The 24,004-nt window shown below is 38.2% G+C and overlaps 2 protein-coding genes and 3 long non-coding RNA genes across 45 annotated transcripts in view; all 5 read left to right on the forward strand.

The window, feature by feature from the left end:
* Positions 1–24,004, forward strand: part of LOC124326455 (extensin-2-like) — a 142,092-nt gene that overhangs the window by 109,130 nt on the left and 8,958 nt on the right. The window lies entirely within an intron of this gene.
* On the forward strand, positions 31–5,811 carry LOC124326041 (intraflagellar transport protein 122 homolog). 3 transcript variants are annotated; one of them, XM_046784622.1, is made up of 22 exons: positions 31–161; positions 219–366; positions 581–779; positions 840–903; positions 998–1,107; positions 1,167–1,287; positions 1,354–1,564; positions 1,623–1,702; positions 1,770–1,848; positions 1,924–2,121; positions 2,189–2,277; positions 2,351–2,459; positions 2,527–2,664; positions 2,745–3,047; positions 3,107–3,840; positions 3,909–4,186; positions 4,250–4,394; positions 4,477–4,576; positions 4,654–4,728; positions 4,790–5,093; positions 5,158–5,339; positions 5,412–5,811. In XM_046784622.1, exons 4-22 carry the CDS (start codon positions 845–847, stop codon positions 5,661–5,663), a joined length of 3,567 nt encoding a protein of 1,188 aa, XP_046640578.1. In that variant the 5' UTR covers positions 31–161; positions 219–366; positions 581–779; positions 840–844; the 3' UTR covers positions 5,664–5,811. The 3 variants fall into 3 exon arrangements, with proteins under 3 accessions (XP_046640578.1, XP_046640579.1, XP_046640577.1); XM_046784623.1 differs by having other exon boundaries at positions 581–768; XM_046784621.1 differs by having other exon boundaries at positions 581–903.
* On the forward strand, positions 6,132–8,894 carry LOC124326736. 3 transcript variants are annotated; one of them, XR_006915756.1, is made up of 4 exons: positions 6,132–6,166; positions 6,248–6,292; positions 7,118–8,046; positions 8,778–8,894. It is a non-coding gene; the product is annotated as an uncharacterized LOC124326736 (long non-coding RNA). The 3 variants fall into 3 exon arrangements; XR_006915757.1 differs by having other exon boundaries at positions 6,161–6,292; XR_006915758.1 differs by lacking the exons at positions 6,132–6,166; positions 6,248–6,292 and adding an exon at positions 6,623–6,702.
* On the forward strand, positions 8,970–16,419 carry LOC124326685. Of its 19 annotated transcripts, none has more exons than XR_006915663.1 (12): positions 8,970–9,159; positions 9,212–9,255; positions 9,456–9,536; positions 9,652–9,788; positions 9,861–9,972; positions 10,059–10,168; positions 10,241–10,519; positions 13,017–13,220; positions 13,310–13,876; positions 13,937–14,035; positions 14,111–14,231; positions 14,643–15,062. It is a non-coding gene; the product is annotated as an uncharacterized LOC124326685 (long non-coding RNA). The 19 variants fall into 19 exon arrangements; XR_006915650.1 differs by lacking the exon at positions 9,212–9,255 and having other exon boundaries at positions 13,310–13,750; positions 13,832–13,876; XR_006915654.1 differs by lacking the exon at positions 9,212–9,255 and having other exon boundaries at positions 13,310–13,750; positions 13,832–13,876; positions 13,985–14,035.
* On the forward strand, positions 16,495–23,945 carry LOC124326687. 19 transcript variants are annotated; one of them, XR_006915682.1, is made up of 12 exons: positions 16,495–16,684; positions 16,737–16,780; positions 16,981–17,061; positions 17,177–17,313; positions 17,386–17,497; positions 17,584–17,693; positions 17,766–18,044; positions 20,543–20,746; positions 20,836–21,402; positions 21,463–21,561; positions 21,637–21,757; positions 22,169–22,588. It is a non-coding gene; the product is annotated as an uncharacterized LOC124326687 (long non-coding RNA). The 19 variants fall into 19 exon arrangements; XR_006915670.1 differs by lacking the exon at positions 16,737–16,780 and having other exon boundaries at positions 20,836–21,276; positions 21,358–21,402; XR_006915674.1 differs by lacking the exon at positions 16,737–16,780 and having other exon boundaries at positions 20,836–21,276; positions 21,358–21,402; positions 21,511–21,561.

The following is a 24,004-nucleotide window of genomic DNA, read 5'->3' on the forward strand; positions in this document are numbered from 1 at the left end:
TTATTTATTGTTAATTGAAATAAAGACACGAGTGAAGTGTTTCAAGTCTCTTCACGTCCGACGCATTGAATTTGTTGTGAAAAAACACGTGTGTAAAGAATCAATAAGTGATCCATTTTCCGTTGGTCCAGAAATGGGCAACATTCCATTTGATCAAATTCGTAAGTTATATTGATACCATTGCTTACAGGAGTTAATTAATTTTCTTAATTATTTAGCTTGTGAGATACTTGAAGCAAATCATCACAATTTTGTTATTCTACGACTCTCCGAATGAAAACCAAATCCTTAAGCATCTGATAGCTCGCTAGTGCGGTCCTTCCAAGTGATCTGAAACTTGTTGATCTGTAATTAGTCAGATCCCCAGTAATTTTTAATGTAGTCGTTACCTGTAATTAACGTGCTTAATTGTTTTTTGTTGATAATTAATTTCATGTCGGCTGAAAATTTTGACGTTATCCAGTGGTAGTAGGCCTATTTTGAAATCCTTTAAATTGAAAAAAAACTAGAATTACTGAATAATTTTATACAAGGTGTAGCAGAAGAAAGCGACGAAAATTATATACTTTTTATTTTACAGAAACTCGTATGTTAATTTAAGGCAAGGATTTGAATTTGGATCATTTAGCGCGTTTTTCACGCCATCTAGCAGAAGCATTTTGTACGACGACAAGATTCATAATTGCTTTGAGACTTCGAGTCGTTGCCCTGGTGATCGTTGTTATACAAACAAAAAGTTTCAACCACCTATCTGTCAGATTCGATCGAGTAAACCAATAGTAAACACGTTTTGAATGATCTAATGTCAGCTTAACCTGATATGTAAATCGGAATTCCAGTTATAATGAGAACAGTGCCTATCTGGGTGGACAAGGTCCATACCCGCGATAATTCAGAGCAACAGTAAGTGTTATGATTGATTCCTATTGATATCTCTTTATCATTCATTCATTTGTATGCCTTAACGGTCTAACGTGAATACATTAACATTTTACAGGATATACGATCTGTGCTTCAGCGCTGATGGTACTCAACTGATTGCTGCAGCAGGGAACAAAGTGCTTGTGTATGAGGCCTTAACAGGCACACTGCTTCATTCTTTAAAAGGTAAGGTGTCTTAAATCGAAAACTTTCCTGTTAAATCCTTATACTACCATCTATTTTAGGGCACAAGGATATTGTGTATTGTGTAGCCTTTGCTAAAGATGGAAAGCGCTTTGCTTCTGGTGGTGCTGACAAGAATGTCATCATTTGGACGGGTGGCATGGAAGCCATTCTCAAATATTCGTAAGGAGTAATTAGCTAAAAATGTAGGAATCCAAATGATTTTTTAAATTTCATATTCCACAATAGGCACAATGATACTATTCAATGTGTGTCCTACAATCCAGTTAGCCCTATTCTTGCCAGTTGCTCCTCTAATGACTTTGGTTTGTGGAGTCCTGAGCAGAAGAATGTCCAAAAATACAGAGTCAGTTCACGAGTTTGTTCTTGTTCTTGGAATGATGATGGAACCCTGCTAGCCTTAGGTTTGGCCAATGGCACAATATCCATCCGAAACAGAGTATGCATAAACATTAGCATTTTAAATTTCATGATAACTCATAACTTTTGTATTTTAGTCTGGAGATGAAAAATCTAAAATTGAAAGACCAGGAGGCAATCAGTCACCAGTATGGGCCTTGTGCTGGAACATCAACAGGTACATATTATTTATATGATGCTAATTTAATTCCCTCTCGTTATTTAAAAACAATCTCTTTTGGTAGGACTGACCAAGCAGAAATGCTTTGTGTCACGGATTGGGGTAACAGAACGTTATCCTTCCACCTCCCCAACGGAAAACAAGTGAGTATACCAGATATCATTGTTTCAACAAGTGCTTTCCTCTAAAAATTGAATTTTATTGTATGAATTTACTAGATCCGTTCGGAGAAACCTTTGGGTTTCAACGCTTGCCGAATAGTTCCTTATCGTCACGCTGGTGGTGACTATCTGCTTGTCTGTGGATCCAACCGACAGTGTCAGCTCTTTAGTAGCGAAGGATATGCTCTTGGTCCCATAGCTGAGTGTAGCAAGTGGGTCTGGGCGACGGCAACCAAACAAAACAGCACAGTTGTGGTAAGCCATTCAAAATTTTGACATATTAAAATTTTTAAACGTTAAAATTATTATCCGTTGCTTGTAGGCCGTTGGCAGTGAAGACGGAACAGTCGGTTGTCACCAGCTGATATTTAGCACCGTTCACGGTCTCTATAAAGAACGCTACGCATTCAGGTATTGTTAAATAAGGATCGTGTGAATGGGCTTAATTTACAATGCCGTTTTACTTTGTTATTTCGAAAAATAGAGAACATCTGACAGACGTGGTAGTCCACCACTTACTGACGGAGGAAAAAGTGCGCATCTGTTGCCGTGACCTTATCAAGAAAATCGCCATCTACAAAAATCGCTTAGCGGTATGTCGTGCAATGGCAGGAATATGTGACCGGATGATGATGTCTTGTTATTGTTGGATTCTTCTAGGTCCAGCTGCAAGAAAAACTCATGATTTACGAGCAACAGGAAGGCGAACAGCTGCACTATGTCATCAAGGAAAAAATCAGCCAGAATTTCGAATGCAGCCTTATGGTCATTTGTACCAACCACATCATTCTGTGTCACGTAAATCTTTTATGATTTTCTTTGCAAAATTTTTATCTAACGTATCACATCTGTCTGGATTTTTTTTTTTTTTCGTTCAGGAAAAGAAACTGCAGTCGGTGAACTTTCAGGGCGTCAAGGAACGCGAGTGGACGTTAGATTCACCCGTGCGCTACATAAAAATCGTCGGCGGACCGGCCAACAAAGAGGGTCTCCTGCTAGGCTTGAAGAATGGCCAGGTGTCCAAAATATTTTTAGATAACCCTTTCCCGGTGGAGTTGCTCAAGATCAGTGTCCCTATCCGCTGCCTGGACTTGAGCTCTTCACGCCAAAAGGTGGCCATTGTAGATGACAACAATACCTGCTCCGTCTATCAATTGAGCAACAGTGAATTGATTTCTCAGGTAGTTCCAAAACTTTTTCCCAGATTACAACAGAATAATAACCTAAATTGTGAATGTAGGAGCCACATGCTAATAGCGTCGCTTGGAACATTCACTGCGAAGATATGCTTTGCTTTTCGGGTCAGAACTGGTTGAACATCAAAGCATCAAATTTTCCCTGTCACCAGCAAAAGTTTCAAGGCTACGTCGTGGGATTCTACGGCGCCAAAATATTTTGCTTGCAGGGATACAGCATGACCACCCTTCAGGTGCCTCTATCAGCACCAATGTACCAGTATCTTGACCGTAAGCTCTACCGCGAAGCTTACGAAGTGGCTTGTATGGGCGTGACGGAGGCCGACTGGTCACAGCTGGCACACGAGTCGGTCAATGCGCTGGAACTGGACATTGCCACACAAGCGTTCCAACGTATCCAGGACTACAAATACCTGGAGCTGATGGAATCTATCGCATATCAGAAGCGGCTGGGAGGACCACAGGCCAATATCAACCACAATGTCTTTATCGGCGACATCCTTGCGTGGCAGGGAAAGTTCAACGAGGCGGCTCGCTTGTACCGCAAGTGCGGCCGTAGCGACAAGGCGGTGGCTCTCTTCACCGATTTGCGCCTTTTCGATCAAGCCCAGGAGTATCTCAGCGGAGACAGTACGACCGAACGGATGAACATCCTGAAAAAACGGGCGGATTGGGCGCAAGATATTCACGACCCGCGAGCAGCAGCAGAAATGTACCTGAATGCAGGTGAAATTCTCAAAGCTGTTGAGATTATCGCTGCCAACGGATGGACATCCATGTGAGTCGATTAGTAAAAATCAGTTTTGAAATTATCCAGGACTAAAAAATGTTCTAAATGTTGTACAGGCTTGTTGACGCGTCTCGAAGACTGGACGCAACGGACCAAGCGTCAACGTTACGCATCATTGCAGACCATCTTCGTCGATTGGGATCAGTCCAGCTGGCTTGTGACATCCTACGGCGTCTTGGTGATACGACTGCTCTGGCTGCCGCTTTGGTTGAGTGTGGCGCTTGGACTGAAGCTCTGGCACTCGCCAAGCAGCATCCTGATATCAGTCGAAATGTTTATCTACCTTATGCTCGTTGGCTGGCCGAACAGGAGCAATTTATCGAAGCTCAACAAGGTGAAACATTTTGAGTTTCAAAGAAAAATGAAGAGGTTTGTCTTACAATTTTTGCTTTTTCAGCTTATTACGAAGCGGGGTGTTTGGAGGAAGCGGAGCGAGTTCTCAACACACTAGCGATGAACGCCGTGGCGTTAAACAAATACGAAGACGCCTCACATTTCTTCTGGCTCTTCGCCAAACATCGGCTCCAGTTGGCCGCTAAAGCGTTAGTTATTTGTCTTATTTCCATTCCTACAAAAACTTTCTGAATGAAAAAAACAATAATGATAATCAACCTTAATGAACAGGGAATTGTCAAACGAAGCACTGAAGCACGTTACTCAGTTTCACGCTTTAGAACGCAAGAGTTCGGCATATTATGCTTATCAAGCAATCCATCGCTTCACGGTAATTATCTTTGCTTCTAAATTAGTACGGAACAAAAAGTGAAGTTGTCAAGTCTTTCTTTAATTATTTTTTTTTAGAATGAGCCTTTCACTTCCAGCTTGCCGGAAGCGTTATTTAACATGGCGCGTTATCTTCTTCACGAAACACTCCACGTAATTGATTCATAGAAAATCTGAACCGTAGAATGAATGATTACGTTTTTTGTGATTATAGGGTCCATTAACTGGCATCAGTCAATTTGCAGTGGTTTATTCGTTGATGAAACACGCCAAGACGTTAGGCGCATACAAGACGGCGAAGCATGCTGTGACGTTGCTGCAGAATCTGAAGATACCTGTTCAGTTTCAGGAGAGTATCGACTTGGCGGTGTTAAGTATCCGCGCCCAACCGTACCAAGACGCAGAGGACCTTCTTCCTCTTTGTTACCGATGCTCCATGAGCAATCCGCTGTATAATCCGCGTGGAAACTGCTGCATTCACTGTGGCGAAAATTTCATCTTTTCTTTCATTTCTTTCGGTAAAATTCTACTTTAACGTTTTTCTTGGAAACCCAAACTTGACTTTATTTTATTTTTTTACAGAGATCCTTCCTTTGGTGGAATTTTATGTGGAGGAAGACATCTCAGCTGCAGAAGCCCTACAGTTGATAAAAACTGAACCTCTAAAAGCAAACAACGATTTAAAGAATGGAGAAGACTATCAACTATACGAAAACGATAGACAGTCAACGGATCCCTTTTCGTCCTACTTTTACTCCCACCAGGTAAAACTAATATTTTAAATAGAGCAATTTTCGTTAAATTTTTGTCTAAACTCAAACTTGGTTTCTTCAAAGTTACGAGACCAGACGTCTAAAATCATTCTAAATCGTGACGCTTTGCTTCAATTGAAACCAACCGAAGTGATTGTTTGCCGATGGCCGTCCCCCTTGCCCAGCCAGTACTACCGCAACTTTTTGCCTGATGTGGCGCTCAAGCATTGTAAACATTGCAATAAGATATTCCACGCTGATGACTATGAGCTGCATTATTTACAGAAAAATCAATGTCCGTTTTGCCGTTCAAGTCGTTCTAGCCCTACATTTTGATCTCACTGGGATCATTCCCACTTTTATTGCACTTTCTTAGCCAAGATACCGTCCTTATTATCGTTCCTGTTTCCGTCCTAATCCGTCCACCTCTCGAGTCTTTTTTTAATTGTTACGCAATTAATAAAATTATTATGTCGACTTTAAACTGCTAATCAGAATAATTTTTGGTCAGCTCACTAGTTAAGGAGTATAAGGACTTAAGGACAGACGGTAAGTTCCGTTACAAAATTTAAAATTATGGTCAATTGTGACGCTAGATGGCAAATGGTACTGCTGATTTCTCTCGTGGCGCTCATGGCGAGCAAAGCAACAACTATTTAGTAAACAATAGCCCGACATTCGACACTATGTTATTGTCGCTTCGACACTATGTTTGTTTCTGTTATGGCTTCTGTAATGAATTTTCCTTGGTTTTACGGACCACATAAAAAGATGTGTACTTATGTAGGCAAATCTGATCTATGTATTCTACTATTCTGTAAGACCTGTCATCTTACAAGGTATCACATAAACTGGATCATGTATCATGGGCATTCTAAATGTTAACCTCAAGTTGCTGAATGTTTCTTATTAACTCACAGCTTTATGTCCAAAAAGTTGCAGATGTGTGCTTACAGGTGCTACAGGTAAGAAAAACATTTACAATTTCATCTGTTCACTCAAAGTCATGTGTGCTTTTGAGCCAGTGATCAAATAGTTAAATTCTATGATTGCCATTCCCTGCAGCTTCCACCTCCCAATAGCATGTCATGTAGTCATGATGTACACAAGTTTGAGCTAATGGTGTCTGTGGTGTACCACAGCTACTAACTCCGAGAGGTTATTATCCATTTAATTGTGTAACGATACAACTTGCACGAAAAGTTTCTAACTACCTTTAAGTTAATTATTTTGGGATTCTTGAATGCGCCTTTAATGAGATTCGGTGATTCTCGGTCTCGCCGAGATCCGAGATAATCTCGGATCGTAACAGTGGATCCGACAGAATTAATCACAGAATCCGACAGCGGATCGTGACTCTCCCGAGACTGAACTAGTTTAGTTTTTCTTTTTATTTAAAGATATAAATATTCCAGTTAGTTTAATTTCTAAAAATCTTTAGCTAATTCAGTGTTTATGATTTTTCACACGGATGTAAACTTTGTGTAATTGTGTTTACCTTCTGAATTACGCTATTGTAATTATTACCCTTTGAAAGTCGACCTTCAAAATTTGAAATCTTGTGTTTATTTTATTATAGGTGATAGTTGGAATTGATTTACGACAATTCGCCAGTAAATTGTTCTAACAAGTAAATTTGACCAAACCTTTGGTTTTTTTTTCGAATGTTCGATTTTTTCCGTTTTCTGCTGGATGCCGTTTTATTCGTCTGTAATGGCGATTGTTTCCATTTAACAACCACAAACGAAGTAATATGTAATTGACTTTGATTTGTATTTCATGTGTTTTAGATTGACTTTGGAGAATAACCTGTGTGTCCTAAGTAGTCGTGAAGTCAGCAAGGTTCAAGTTTATTTAAACGCCAGTAAAGTTATCTATTGCGTCCCAACCATTTACCTCAGGGACTTGATCCTCGCCATAGATAACAAGTGTCAGCGGATGAAATGTATTTTGCCAGAACTTCTCTCCTATTGAGACGTCATTCCTTCAAACTACAATTTAGTTATTCTGTTGTCATTGTTTGTTGCCTTAGATGATTTATTTTGATATAGTGTCTAACTTCTTCTTTAACGTTAGCAGCGCTTTTTTTTGGTTGCGCAGCAGTGTGAAGTACGATAGCTTTTAATTTCCTTTTATGCTCAAAGATTGGTCTATGCTATAGTAATGTTGATTCTACGCCAAATATTAATATGATGTTTATTGTTTACAGATTACTCTTGTCGTTATTTTTACTCAAAATGATAATCAAAATTCATTTGTTTATGAGTGATCAAAACGATTAAGTAAAAGTATTAATTGTCAAAAATTAGGTTTAATTGTACAGCCCCGTAGCACAATGCCAGAGTGTATGTGGAGATAATGTGAAGTTGTGCCGGACATGATCCGGACATGGGCCGGGCAAGCGGATCGTGAGTCTCCCGAGGCTGAACTATTTCAACATTTTTTTTGAAACCTTATTAGTCCACTTAATTGAATTTATAAAAATTTTCAGCTAATTTAGTGAGTGTGATTTTTCACACGGATTTTAAAATTTATGATTATTAAATGATTTGTTCGTGTTTAAAATTAACTTCCAATCATTATAGTATGTGCAACCACGGTTTAATGGTTATGGCACGCAGTGTAGTTAGTTATTAAGTCTCTTGTCTCCTCCGGTGGTTTCCGGGTTCTATTCCCCCTCCCTCCATGGTTCCCTTTCGTGCTTGCATAAAATAATCATGTATGTAAAACGGTACCGAACGAAATTTTTTTAAAATTAAACTTCTTTATACTATCCTCTAACTTGATAAATTAAACAAATCTAGCTAAAAAAAAACTATCACGCCGTACGCCGTAGGGACTTTGAGCCTTTCATTCACCAGGCTGAAGCGTCGAACGGAAACACCATCTGCGTTCAGTATGATATGAGATTGAACTTTAAATATTATCGCCATACTTTTCATTTTTAAATTTTTATTGTTATTGAATTGGAAACCAGTATTTCCCTACTCATACTCATCCTCGCTGAGTTGCCATGGTCGCTGTCCAAGAAAGAAAACATTATACATCTAGCGTAGAATTGCTAACTTTTTGCATTCATAAATAAATAATAGATTTGAATATTATTAAAAAGGTAATATGAAGCAAAATAACATATTTCTATAAAATATTGTTAAATGATTTATTCGTGTTTAAAATTAACTTCCAATCAATATAGTATGTGCAACCACGGTTTAATGGTTATGGCACGCAATGTAGTTAGTTATTAAGTCTCTTGTCTCCTCCGGTGGTTTCCGGGTTCTAATCCCCCTCCCTCCATGGTTCCCTTTCGTGCTTGCATATAATAATCATGTATGTAAAATGGTACCGAACGAAACTTTTTTTTATTACAATTCTACTATTAAGTATTCTCGAACTTGATAAATTAACCAAATCTAGTTAAAAAATTAATAAAAAATTATCATGCCCTAGTACGCCCCTACTCGTAGGGACAGTAAAGATATTGTTTAACATCTCATAATGGAAACCCCAGGAAATGAAGTTGAGAAGGCAGAGAAGAAGTTAAAGGATGCAAAATTGGCTGTGAAGTGTAAGTTGAATGGCATTTTAAGCAATTACATGTTCTATTCAGTTTACGGAATTTCTTAAATATTTTAAGCTTGACTTGTCTCAGTGTCTGACACTGTAACCACCAATAGTTTATACTTATACCCATCTCTGTATGCTGCAATTCTACATAACAATCTGCAATTCTATGTTTCATCAAGGCATTGCATAGCATTAACAGATCAATTGGATCATGGGCATTTAAGTTTTTACATCAAGTTGCTGAATAAGCAAGACCTTTTTTAAGGTAAGGATTCTTATTGCATTCTTGACTAAATATTTTCATCAAATGTATCCAGGTGAAGTTTTTGGGGACATGGACCGAGCACATCTTAATTGCAAGGTGGTTCTGTTTGCAAGGTTTCATTGCTTTAGCTTATTTTTACATTCATAATATGTAATAAGTCTGGAACTGTAGACTGGTATAGCTGTAGGTGCTATTATTGCACACATCTCTGTATTTTACTATTCATAAATGATCTTTAAGTGTTTTGTTGTCCCATCATGTTACATCAATGGAGCATGAAAATTCCCATTTTTCAGGCAAGTGGGTGAATACTTTGCGTAACCAGCTTCAGCTACAAACATCAGCTTCACAGCCCAATTTGTGGACAAATGCAAAAGGTACACACCACAACACCACGATAATATGATTATATTTTGCAACCAAATCAAGCACGATACATTGATGACAATAAATTATTAACTCGCTGTGATTAACAATTTTCTGATTTTACAGGTTCTCTCTTGACCAGTTAATTGCTACTTCTGAAGCAGTTGATGATGATGGTTATCAAACAAACTATAATAGGGATATGTTCTATCATTTCCATTCCCAATAAAAAGCATGCAGCAAACTTCTAAATGCAAACAGAGGTAAAACTGTGCTAAGCCATTTTAATTCTTGTCTAAACATGTAAACAGAAAAATGTGTGGCTTACCTTTTAGTGAAAAAAATGACAAGAAGCAAGATTCTGTTTTATTGGTTATCATCACAGATTATCTGTAAGTTATGTTTTGACACAGAATTTTGGGAATGCATCACAGACAGCAGTTTCAGGTATTGTTTGTTAATTTTTTAATTTAGATTTTGCTTAATTGACTGAATGACAACCATCTTGATTTCTCTCAATGAAAAAATGAAAGGGCTAGGGGCTATAAGGTCGACTAAGCTCTTTGTATGTCAATTCGTTGGCTGCTACCTGCTGGATTTTCCCTCTTTGACTTTCTAAGAACGTACCTGCTCTTGATTTGAAGTATTACTTGGTGTCGCTGCAAATCTTCTATGAAATTTTTGGTATCTAAAATAACACTTATTTTCGTTTCAGATTTATGCTGCGCCGCTATTTAATGAATTAATCCAGTAGGCGGAACCTGCCGAAAGATCGGCAACGACTGTCGACTGACGGACGTGCTATTATTCTGCAATACTGCTCACTTGCGTGCCAACTTTTCATTGCCCCGAGGCATGTGAGAGTTGAGCCTGCTCCAGCTACCCGGCCAGCATCATTTGTCTACACAGCCGACTGTACTACTACCCCAGCCCTCACCTAGCACGGAGTTTCTTGAGGGCGACGAGATCATGATATTGATGAGGAGAATATGTTGTGAGTATCAAACTATTTTTCTTTAGTCTTTTATTGTCATTTCAATTCAGTGTCGATGAGCTAGATACAGGGTATGTTTGTTTTAGACACATTGATCTTTGCTTCCTCAAACGGGATTGCGGTGTTTATTCTTGCGTAACTTGAAGTCTTCTGCGCATGAAAGTAAACGGGAGAAGATTTGACGTCAACGTAACCAATCTATTTCTGAAAACCTATTATTGTGTACACACAAGCAGCTTTAATTTATCTTTAAATGTTTTCTAGCAATACCTTCCTCGTTAGATTGCTTCGAAAAATTGCAGTGGACAGTTTCCATCTTTTTTTGTCCCATAATCGAAAAGAGTCCACTTTTTTATGTCCAATTTGACAGAGATCAGTGCAGGACATTGGGATCCTACCAATATCCTCGATGGCATTTGTTCTCTGTGTCCAGTAATATTTATCAGGAAAATTTAGAAATCAGGAAAAAGTTTGTAAAGTCCAATGTTCCTACCATTCAAGTCCTTTTTCAAATTCAAAAGAGCGGTCCTTGTTTCTTTCAAAAAAAGAAATCGTCGGAAGTTTGAAATTTTACGTTACGCGTAATAATAGCAGCAAAATACCTTTTAACTCGTCCTTCAAATTTCGCCATTCGTCAGTGACAGTCAATCCACGGTATTGTACAAAATTAATGTGGATGGACAAGACAGCGATCGAGTAACGAACGATCACTTTACGATCTTTTAACAAATGCCTATCACGCAATTGTGTAAGATTAATTTTGCTGAGAGCTAACGGTTTGGGAACGAATTTATCTCCATCCCATTCAACATGGCCTTTACTCATTTGATAAAATTTATCAATATCGTCCTTGAAAGTAGATCCGTGTTTGGCAAAATCTGTTGTCACCGGTACCACCGGTACCTTCGCTGAAACAATAGCGAACAAAACATTTTCTTGGCCGTCCATCTTTTTGATATTTTTATACAATTCCGACAGTTTCTTCTTTGATTCCACGTCCAACTTCTTGTAGACTTCGTTTTTGTTTGCCTTGTCCGGTCGGTAATTTTCCTCATTCCAGAAAACCGTGTCCCACATCTTGTCGCTCTGCTCTTTGACGACCGCCTTATTATTAGAGAAAAGCAAGTTCCTTAACATGTTGTCGAGCATGTTGTAGATCTGCGATTCCGAATTTGGAGAAACAACGTCCGAATCGTCGAACGATTCTACGAGGATGTTGGTTGTTGTTTCTGTCAATAGTCGCTTCTCATCGTTAGTCGTTAGTAGAATCTCGTCTTTTTGGCCAAATCGTTGCAAGAGATTGCTGACCAATTGTCCCGAAACGATATTGTCGATGCGAATAGTGGTTTCCTTTGTTTGTGTCGTCTGTGAAGATAAGCTAAACAAAAGTTTTAAATGGTCGAATTGTTCCGGGTTAGAGCGCATGTCGAGCGCCAGTTGATCGCAATCGTTTTGCGTAAAACACGACAGAGAAAATTGAAGGAATTTGTGCAGCTGATAGGGAAGCCAATTATTGCCGAGGGAGAAAGCAGTTGAAGGTATCGTGTTGACCAGAACTGCTTTCTCCAGTGGAATAACTTGTACCTGGTGATCGTGAACTGGTTGACCGATGACTTTGCCCAGATATTTAACCACTTCACTTTCGACCTTATCGGTCCACATTTCAATACGGAAACGAATTTCCGGCTGTTTTATGACGTTGTTGAAGGAACTGGTGGCGCTTGTGTGATCCAGCAGGGCGATCGGAGTGTAGAAATATTTGTAACGGGCGGGAAGTGTACTCAACTTGCTATTTTCGGCGTGCTCGTAAATGTTGACGCGAAAACTACCGAACGGCATAGAACAAAGTTCGTTGGACGAAATTTGCAGTTTGGCCCAGGAAGAAGGAGAATCTTGACCACAAACAGTCGCCAATAATTGCGATGCGAATAGGACGAGACTTTTCATTGAGATATTGCAAGTCGCCATGACGCTAAATTACGACACTTTTGTCTTTGTTAAATTAAGAAATGGTACGATCAAACGGAACAAGGGTGCAGCGAGCAGTTGCTGCCTTCGTCACGCTTACACGATACTAAGTTGATATTTATATGTTTCATCGTTGTTAATGTATGGCACAGCCCAGACTCGACAACACTTCTTTATAGACTTGCTGACTTCTCTGAAGTGTGTTTGCATTTCGAAAGTTTTGATGTTCATCGAGTGGACGTAAAGAAGCGTTTGATTTATCTATCAGCGCGTTTTTTTTTCCGGGAATCCCTTTTATGTTCTCAAATTACAGTTAAGTCTTCGCAGTTCATCACGAAACTAGGGCATTGAGTAAACGCCTTCTTGTTCGCAAACGAAGGATGTAATAAATTATTAATGCACTCTCCTTCCTTCGGATCTGGTATGGCTTTTTGACTTTTTCTTTATTCAAGATTCCACACACAATTTTGTTTTAATTACTTTAAAAAATGAGTCGTTCAGCACTTAAGCAAACATTTTGTATCCACAGTTCGCAGTCGGAGTTTGCCGCTTTGGCTCTTTGCTGGCAGCTGGCAGCTGGCAGAGACGACAGATGCGGACGTTTTTAAATGCAAGACTGAAAATGGCCATCTTGCGGTTTGCGCGTTACTTTCAAGATGGCTTCTGGCATTCGACGAGAGTCGACAGCAATTGACAGATCCCAGCTGAAATGGACCGTCCCGGTTTGTAGAATGTATTTCAACTTCATGTTTTTGCATTGTAAATCAGTTAAAATGTAAGAGGTGAAGTGGCATTCACAATAATTACCATTTTGTCCTTCAGTTGGCGTAACGCGTCTTCTACACTGCGGAGTGCGACGACCAGGGATCGAAAGTGGCAACTTCATCTCCTTTTCCCCCTCTCTTCGTGTACACGTTTGTGAGTGGGCTGAGCGTAATCACCGAGTACGACTTTCCTCCATTTAATTCACCTAATGTCAACTCCCAGTTTCTGTGTGGGCGGATGGCGAGTGGCTCATGGCGAGCAAAGCAACAACTATGTAGTAAACAATAGCCCGACATTCGCGACACTATGTTTGCTTCTGTTATGGCTTCTGTAATGAATTTTCCTTGGTTTTACGGACCACATAAAAAGATGTGTACTTTTGTAGGCAAATCTTTAGCTAACATAATGTAATCACCGTAGTCCGTACCAGTATTGTAGTTCTTATACCGACACCCATCTATGTATTCTACTATTCTGTAAGACCTGTCATCTTACAAGGTATCACATAAACTGGATCATGTATCATGGGCATTCTAAATGCTAACCTCAAGTTGCTGAATGTTTCCTATTTACTCACAGCTTTATGTCTAAAAAGTTGCAGATGTGTGCTTACAGGTGCTACAGGTAAGCAAAACATTTACAATTTCATCTGTTCACTCAAAGTTATGTGTGCTTTTGAGCCAGTGATCAAATAGTTAAATTCTATGATTGCCATTCCCTGATGATGTACAGAAGTTTGAGCTAATGGTGTCTGTTGTGTACCACAGCTACTAACTCCGAGAGGTTATTATCCATTTACTTGTGTCATGATACAACTTGCACGAAAAGTTTCTAACTACCTTTAATTTAATTATTTAGGGATTCTTGAATGCGCCTTTAATGAGATTCAGTGATTCTCGATCTCGGATCGTAACATCGGATCCGACAGAATTAATCACAGAATCCGACAGCGGATCGTGACTCTCCCGAGACTGAACTAGTATAGTTTTTCTTTGTAAAGCTATAAATATTCCAGTTAGTTTAATTTCTAAAAATCTTTAGCTCATTCAGTGTTTATGATTTTTCACACGGATTTAAACTTTGTGTAATTGTGTTTACCTTCTGAATTACGCTATTGTAATTATTACCCTTTGAAAGTCGACCTTCAAAATTTGAAATCTTGTGTTTATTTTATTATAGGTGATAGTTGGAATTGATTTACGACAATTCGCCAGTAAATTGTTCTAACAAGTAAATTTGACCAAACCTTTGGTTTTTTTTTCGAATGTTCGATTTTTTCCGTTTTCTGCTGGATGCCGTTTTATTCGTCTGTAATGGCGATTGTTTCCATTTAACAACCACAAACGAAGTAATATGTAATTGACTTTGATTTGTATTTCATGTGTTTTAGATTGACTTTGGAGAATAACCTGTGTGTCCTAAGTAGTCGTGAAGTCAGCAAGGTTCAAGTTTATTTAAACGCCAGTAAAGTTATCTATTGCGTCCCAACCATTTACCTCAGGGACTTGATCCTCGCCATAGATAACAAGTGTCAGCGGATGAAATGTATTTTGCCAGAACTTCTCTCCTATTGAGACGTCATTCCTTCAAACTACAATTTAGTTATTCTGTTGTCATTGTTTGTTGCCTTAGATGATTTATTTTGATATAGTGTCTAACTTCTTCTTTAACGTTAGCAGCGCTTTTTTTTGGTTGCGCAGCAGTGTGAAGTACGATAGCTTTTAATTTCCTTTTATGCTCAAAGATTGGTCTATGCTATAGTAATGTTGATTCTACGCCAAATATTAATATGATGTTTATTGTTTACAGATTACTCTTGTCGTTATTTTTACTCAAAATGATAATCAAAATTCATTTGTTTATGAGTGATCAAAACGATTAAGTAAAAGTATTAATTGTCAAAAATTAGGTTTAATTGTACAGCCCCGTAGCACAATGCCAGAGTGTATGTGGAGATAATGTGAAGTTGTGCCGGACATGATCCGGACATGGGCCGGGCAAGCGGATCGTGAGTCTCCCGAGGCTGAACTATTTCAACATTTTTTTTGAAACCTTATTAGTCCACTTAATTGAATTTATAAAAATTTTCAGCTAATTTAGTGAGTGTGATTTTTCACACGGATTTTAAAATTTATGATTATTAAATGATTTGTTCGTGTTTAAAATTAACTTCCAATCATTATAGTATGTGCAACCACGGTTTAATGGTTATGGCACGCAGTGTAGTTAGTTATTAAGTCTCTTGTCTCCTCCGGTGGTTTCCGGGTTCTATTCCCCCTCCCTCCATGGTTCCCTTTCGTGCTTGCATAAAATAATCATGTATGTAAAACGGTACCGAACGAAATTTTTTTAAAATTAAACTTCTTTATACTATCCTCTAACTTGATAAATTAAACAAATCTAGCTAAAAAAAAACTATCACGCCGTACGCCGTAGGGACTTTGAGCCTTTCATTCACCAGGCTGAAGCGTCGAACGGAAACACCATCTGCGTTCAGTATGATATGAGATTGAACTTTAAATATTATCGCCATACTTTTCATTTTTAAATTTTTATTGTTATTGAATTGGAACCAGTATTTCCCTACTCATACTCATCCTCGCTGAGTTGCCATGGTCGCTGTCCAAGAAAGAAAACATTATACATCTAGCGGTAGAATTGCTAACTTTTTGCATTCATAAATAAATAATAGATTTGAATATTATTAAAAAGGTAATATGAAGCAAAATAACATATTTCTATAAAATATTGTTAAATGATTTATTCGTGTTTAAAATTAACTTCCAATCAATATAGTATGTGCAACCACGGTTTAATGGTTATGGCACGCAATGTAGTTAGTTATTAAGTCTCTTGTCTCCTCCGGTGGTTTCCGGGTTCTAATCCCCCTCCCTCCATGGTTCCCTTTCGTGCTTGCATATAATAATCATGTATGTAAAATGGTACCGAACGAAACTTTTTTTTATTACAATTCTACTATTAAGTATTCTCGAACTTGATAAATTAACCAAATCTAGTTAAAAAATTAATAAAAAATTATCATGCCCTAGTACGCCCCTACTCGTAGGGACAGTAAAGATATTGTTTAACATCTCATAATGGAAACCCCAGGAAATGAAGTTGAGAAGGCAGAGAAGAAGTTAAAGGATGCAAAATTGGCTGTGAAGTGTAAGTTGAATGGCATTTTAAGCAATTACATGTTCTATTCAGTTTACGGAATTTCTTAAATATTTTAAGCTTGACTTGTCTCAGTGTCTGACACTGTAACCACCAATAGTTTATACTTATACCCATCTCTGTATGCTGCAATTCTACATAACAATCTGCAATTCTATGTTTCATCAAGGCATTGCATAGCATTAACAGATCAATTGGATCATGGGCATTTAAGTTTTTACATCAAGTTGCTGAATAAGCAAGACCTTTTTTAAGGTAAGGATTCTTATTGCATTCTTGACTAAATATTTTCATCAAATGTATCCAGGTGAAGTTTTTGGGGACATGGACCGAGCACATCTTAATTGCAAGGTGGTTCTGTTTGCAAGGTTTCATTGCTTTAGCTTATTTTTACATTCATAATATGTAATAAGTCTGGAACTGTAGACTGGTATAGCTGTAGGTGCTATTATTGCACACATCTCTGTATTTTACTATTCATAAATGATCTTTAAGTGTTTTGTTGTCCCATCATGTTACATCAATGGAGCATGAAAATTCCCATTTTTCAGGCAAGTGGGTGAATACTTTGCGTAACCAGCTTCAGCTACAAACATCAGCTTCACAGCCCAATTTGTGGACAAATGCAAAAGGTACACACCACAACACCACGATAATATGATTATATTTTGCAACCAAATCAAGCACGATACATTGATGACAATAAATTATTAACTCGCTGTGATTAACAATTTTCTGATTTTACAGGTTCTCTCTTGACCAGTTAATTGCTACTTCTGAAGCAGTTGATGATGATGGTTATCAAACAAACTATAATAGGGATATGTTCTATCATTTCCATTCCCAATAAAAAGCATGCAGCAAACTTCTAAATGCAAACAGAGGTAAAACTGTGCTAAGCCATTTTAATTCTTGTCTAAACATGTAAACAGAAAAATGTGTGGCTTACCTTTTAGTGAAAAAAATGACAAGAAGCAAGATTCTGTTTTATTGGTTATCATCACAGATTATCTGTAAGTTATGTTTTGACACAGAATTTTGGGAATGCATCACAGACAGCAGTTTCAGGTATTGTTTGTTAATTTTTTAATTTAGATTTTGCTTAATTGACTGAATGACAACCATCTTGATTTCTCTCAATGAAAAAATGAAAGGGCTAGGGGCTATAAGGTCGACTAAGCTCTTTGTATGTCAATTCGTTGGCTGCTACCTGCTGGATTTTCCCTCTTTGACTTTCTAAGAACGTACCTGCTCTTGATTTGAAGTATTACTTGGTGTCGCTGCAAATCTTCTATGAAATTTTTGGTATCTAAAATAACACTTATTTTCGTTTCAGATTTATGCTGCGCCGCTATTTAATGAATTAATCCAGTAGGCGGAACCTGCCGAAAGATCGGCAACGACTGTCGACTGACGGACGTGCTATTATTCTGCAATACTGCTCACTTGCGTGCCAACTTTTCATTGCCCCGAGGCATGTGAGAGTTGAGCCTGCTCCAGCTACCCGGCCAGCATCATTTGTCTACACAGCCGACTGTACTACTACCCCAGCCCTCACCTAGCACGGAGTTTCTTGAGGGCGACGAGATCATGATATTGATGAGGAGAATATGTTGTGAGTATCAAACTATTTTTCTTTAGTCTTTTATTGTCATTTCAATTCAGTGTCGATGAGCTAGATACAGGGTATGTTTGTTTTAGACACATTGATCTTTGCTTCCTCAAACGGGATTGCGGTGTTTATTCTTGCGTAACTTGAAGTCTTCTGCGCATGAAAGTAAACGGGAGAAGATTTGACGTCAACGTAACCAATCTATTTCTGAAAACCTATTATTGTGTACACACAAGCAGCTTTAATTTATCTTTAAATGTTTTCTAGCAATACCTTCCTCGTTAGATTGCTTCGAAAAATTGCAGTGGACAGTTTCCATCTTTTTTTGTCCCATAATCGAAAAGAGTCCACTTTTTTATGTCCAATTTGACAGAGATCAGTGCAGGACATTGGGATCCTACCAATATCCTCGATGGCATTTGTTCTCTGTGTCCAGTAATATTTATCAGGAAAATTTAGAAATCAGGAAAAAGTTTGTAAAGTCCAATGTTCCTACCATTCAAGTCCTTTTTCAAATTCAAAAGAGCGGTCCTTGTTTCTTTCAAAAAAAGAAATCGTCGGAAGTTTGAAATTTTACGTTACGCGTAATAATAGCAGCAAAATACCTTTTAACTCGTCCTTCAAATTTCGCCATTCGTCAGTGACAGTCAATCCACGGTATTGTACAAAATTAATGTGGATGGACAAGACAGCGATCGAGTAACGAACGATCACTTTACGATCTTTTAACAAATGCCTATCACGCAATTGTGTAAGATTAATTTTGCTGAGAACTAACGGTTTGGGAACGAATTTATCTCCATCCCATTCAACATGGCCTTTACTCATTTGATAAAATTTATCAATATCGTCCTTGAAAGTAGATCCGTGTTTGGCAAAATCTGTTGTCACCGGTACCACCGGTACCTTCGCTGAAACAATAGCGAACAAAACATTTTCTTGGCCGTCCATCTTTTTGATATTTTTATACAATTCCGACAGTTTCTTCTTTGATTCCACGTCCAACTTCTTGTAGACTTCGTTTTTGTTTGCCTTGTCCGGTCGGTAATTTTCCTCATTCCAGAAAACCGTGTCCCACATCTTGTCGCTCTGCTCTTTGACGACCGCCTTATTATTAGAGAAAAGCAAGTTCCTTAACATGTTGTCGAGCATGTTGTAGATCTGCGATTCCGAATTTGGAGAAACAACGTCCGAATCGTCGAACGATTCTACGAGGATGTTGGTTGTTGTTTCTGTCAATAGTCGCTTCTCATCGTTAGTCGTTAGTAGAATCTCGTCTTTTTGGCCAAATCGTTGCAAGAGATTGCTGACCAATTGTCCCGAAACGATATTGTCGATGCGAATAGTGGTTTCCTTTGTTTGTGTCGTCTGTGAAGATAAGCTAAACAAAAGTTTTAAATGGTCGAATTGTTCCGGGTTAGAGCGCATGTCGAGCGCCAGTTGATCGCAATCGTTTTGCGTAAAACACGACAGAGAAAATTGAAGGAATTTGTGCAGCTGATAGGGAAGCCAATTATTGCCGAGGGAGAAAGCAGTTGAAGGTATCGTGTTGACCAGAACTGCTTTCTCCAGTGGAATAACTTGTACCTGGTGATCGTGAACTGGTTGACCGATGACTTTGCCCAGATATTTAACCACTTCACTTTCGACCTTATCGGTCCACATTTCAATACGGAAACGAATTTCCGGCTGTTTTATGACGTTGTTGAAGGAACTGGTGGCGCTTGTGTGATCCAGCAGGGCGATCGGAGTGTAGAAATATTTGTAACGGGCGGGAAGTGTACTCAACTTGCTATTTTCGGCGTGCTCGTAAATGTTGACGCGAAAACTACCGAACGGCATAGAACAAAGTTCGTTGGACGAAATTTGCAGTTTGGCCCAGGAAGAAGGAGAATCTTGACCACAAACAGTCGCCAATAATTGCGATGCGAATAGGACGAGACTTTTCATTGAGATATTGCAAGTCGCCATGACGCTAAATTACGACACTTTTGTCTTTGTTAAATTAAGAAATGGTACGATCAAACGGAACAAGGGTGCAGCGAGCAGTTGCTGCCTTCGTCACGCTTACACGATACTAAGTTGATATTTATATGTTTCATCGTTGTTAATGTATGGCACAGCCCAGACTCGACAACACTTCTTTATAGACTTGCTGACTTCTCTGAAGTGTGTTTGCATTTCGAAAGTTTTGATGTTCATCGAGTGGACGTAAAGAAGCGTTTGATTTATCTATCAGCGCGTTTTTTTTTTCCGGGAATCCCTTTTATGTTCTCAAATTACAGTTAAGTCTTCGCAGTTCATCACGAAACTAGGGCATTGAGTAAACGCCTTCTTGTTCGCAAACGAAGGATGTAATAAATTATTAATGCACTCTCCTTCCTTCGGATCTGGTATGGCTTTTTGACTTTTTCTTTATTCAAGATTCCACACACAATTTTGTTTTAATTACTTTAAAAAATGAGTCGTTCAGCACTTAAGCAAACATTTTGTATCCACAGTTCGCAGTCGGAGTTTGCCGCTTTGGCTCTTTGCTGGCAGCTGGCAGCTGGCAGAGACGACAGATGCGGACGTTTTTAAATGCAAGACTGAAAATGGCCATCTTGCGGTTTGCGCGTTACTTTCAAGATGGCTTCTGGCATTCGACGAGAGTCGACAGCAATTGACAGATCCCAGCTGAAATGGACCGTCCCGGTTTGTAGAATGTATTTCAACTTCATGTTTTTGCATTGTAAATCAGTTAAAATGTAAGAGGTGAAGTGGCATTCACAATAATTACCATTTTGTCCTTCAGTTGGCGTAACGCGTCTTCTACACTGCGGAGTGCGACGACCAGGGATCGAAAGTGGCAACTTCATCTCCTTTTCCCCCTCTCTTCGTGTACACGTTTGTGAGTGGGCTGAGCGTAATCACCGAGTACGACTTTCCTCCATTTAATTCACCTAATGTCAACTCCCAGTTTCTGTGTGGGCGGATGGCGAGTGGCTCATGGCGAGCAAAGCAACAACTATGTAGTAAACAATAGCCCGACATTCGCGACACTATGTTTGCTTCTGTTATGGCTTCTGTAATGAATTTTCCTTGGTTTTACGGACCACATAAAAAGATGTGTACTTTTGTAGGCAAATCTTTAGCTAACATAATGTAATCACCGTAGTCCGTACCAGTATTGTAGTTCTTATACCGACACCCATCTATGTATTCTACTATTCTGTAAGACCTGTCATCTTACAAGGTATCACATAAACTGGATCATGTATCATGGGCATTCTAAATGCTAACCTCAAGTTGCTGAATGTTTCCTATTTACTCACAGCTTTATGTCTAAAAAGTTGCAGATGTGTGCTTACAGGTGCTACAGGTAAGCAAAACATTTACAATTTCATCTGTTCACTCAAAGTTATGTGTGCTTTTGAGCCAGTGATCAAATAGTTAAATTCTATGATTGCCATTCCCTGATGATGTACAGAAGTTTGAGCTAATGGTGTCTGTTGTGTACCACAGCTACTAACTCCGAGAGGTTATTATCCATTTACTTGTGTCATGATACAACTTGCACGAAAAGTTTCTAACTACCTTTAATTTAATTATTTAGGGATTCTTGAATGCGCCTTTAATGAGATTCAGTGATTCTCGATCTCGGATCGTAACATCGGATCCGACAGAATTAATCACAGAATCCGACAGCGGATCGTGACTCTCCCGAGACTGAACTAGTATAGTTTTTCTTTGTAAAGCTATAAATATTCCAGTTAGTTTAATTTCTAAAAATCTTTAGCTCATTCAGTGTTTATGATTTTTCACACGGATTTAAACTTTGTGTAATTGTGTTTACCTTCTGAATTACGCTATTGTAATTATTACCCTTTGAAAGTCGACCTTCAAAATTTGAAATCTTGTGTTTATTTTATTATAGGTGATAGTTGGAATTGATTTACGACAATTCGCCAGTAAATTGTTCTAACAAGTAAATTTGACCAAACCTTTGGTTTTTTTTTCGAATGTTCGATTTTTTCCGTTTTCTGCTGGATGCCGTTTTATTCGTCTGTAATGGCGATTGTTTCCATTTAACAACCACAAACGAAGTAATATGTAATTGACTTTGATTTGTATTTCATGTGTTTTAGATTGACTTTGGAGAATAACCTGTGTGTCCTAAGTAGTCGTGAAGTCAGCAAGGTTCAAGTTTATTTAAACGCCAGTAAAGTTATCTATTGCGTCCCAACCATTTACCTCAGGGACTTGATCCTCGCCATAGATAACAAGTGTCAGCGGATGAAATGTATTTTGCCAGAACTTCTCTCCTATTGAGACGTCATTCCTTCAAACTACAATTTAGTTATTCTGTTGTCATTGTTTGTTGCCTTAGATGATTTATTTTGATATAGTGTCTAACTTCTTCTTTAACGTTAGCAGCGCTTTTTTTTGGTTGCGCAGCAGTGTGAAGTACGATAGCTTTTAATTTCCTTTTATGCTCAAAGATTGGTCTATGCTATAGTAATGTTGATTCTACGCCAAATATTAATATGATGTTTATTGTTTACAGATTACTCTTGTCGTTATTTTTACTCAAAATGATAATCAAAATTCATTTGTTTATGAGTGATCAAAACGATTAAGTAAAAGTATTAATTGTCAAAAATTAGGTTTAATTGTACAGCCCCGTAGCACAATGCCAGAGTGTATGTGGAGATAATGTGAAGTTGTGCCGGACATGATCCGGACATGGGCCGGGCAAGCGGATCGTGAGTCTCCCGAGGCTGAACTATTTCAACATTTTTTTTGAAACCTTATTAGTCCACTTAATTGAATTTATAAAAATTTTCAGCTAATTTAGTGAGTGTGATTTTTCACACGGATTTTAAAATTTATGATTATTAAATGATTTGTTCGTGTTTAAAATTAACTTCCAATCATTATAGTATGTGCAACCACGGTTTAATGGTTATGGCACGCAGTGTAGTTAGTTATTAAGTCTCTTGTCTCCTCCGGTGGTTTCCGGGTTCTATTCCCCCTCCCTCCATGGTTCCCTTTCGTGCTTGCATAAAATAATCATGTATGTAAAACGGTACCGAACGAAATTTTTTTAAAATTAAACTTCTTTATACTATCCTCTAACTTGATAAATTAAACAAATCTAGCTAAAAAAAAACTATCACGCCGTACGCCGTAGGGACTTTGAGCCTTTCATTCACCAGGCTGAAGCGTCGAACGGAAACACCATCTGCGTTCAGTATGATATGAGATTGAACTTTAAATATTATCGCCATACTTTTCATTTTTAAATTTTTATTGTTATTGAATTGGAACCAGTATTTCCCTACTCATACTCATCCTCGCTGAGTTGCCATGGTCGCTGTCCAAGAAAGAAAACATTATACATCTAGCGGTAGAATTGCTAACTTTTTGCATTCATAAATAAATAATAGATTTGAATATTATTAAAAAGGTAATATGAAGCAAAATAACATATTTCTATAAAATATTGTTAAATGATTTATTCGTGTTTAAAATTAACTTCCAATCAATATAGTATGTGCAACCACGGTTTAATGGTTATGGCACGCAATGTAGTTAGTTATTAAGTCTCTTGTCTCCTCCGGTGGTTTCCGGGTTCTAATCCCCCTCCCTCCATGGTTCCCTTTCGTGCTTGCATATAATAATCATGTATGTAAAATGGTACCGAACGAAACTTTTTTTTATTACAATTCTACTATTAAGTATTCTCGAACTTGATAAATTAACCAAATCTAGTTAAAAAATTAATAAAAAATTATCATGCCCTAGTACGCCCCTACTCGTAGGGACAGTAAAGATATTGTTTAACATCTCATAATGGAAACCCCAGGAAATGAAGTTGAGAAGGCAGAGAAGAAGTTAAAGGATGCAAAATTGGCTGTGAAGTGTAAGTTGAATGGCATTTTAAGCAATTACATGTTCTATTCAGTTTACGGAATTTCTTA

Source organism: Daphnia pulicaria, chromosome 2 (assembly GCF_021234035.1).
Source record: "Daphnia pulicaria isolate SC F1-1A chromosome 2, SC_F0-13Bv2, whole genome shotgun sequence".
Classification (NCBI taxonomy): Eukaryota; Metazoa; Arthropoda; class Branchiopoda; order Diplostraca; family Daphniidae; genus Daphnia; species Daphnia pulicaria.

What these genes read in the sequence shown, in the direction of transcription:
- LOC124326041 (XM_046784621.1), top strand. Translation starts at nt 845, where the DNA reads ATGAGAACAGTGCCTATCTGGGTGGACAAGGTCCATACCCGCGATAAT. An exon ending in ACCTCCCCAACGGAAAACAA is followed by an intron (nt 1,849 to 1,923) that starts GTGAGTATACCA and finishes TGAATTTACTAG; the next exon opens with ATCCGTTCGGAGAAACCTTT. An exon ending in GCCAACGGATGGACATCCAT is followed by an intron (nt 3,841 to 3,908) that starts GTGAGTCGATTA and finishes AATGTTGTACAG; the next exon opens with GCTTGTTGACGCGTCTCGAA.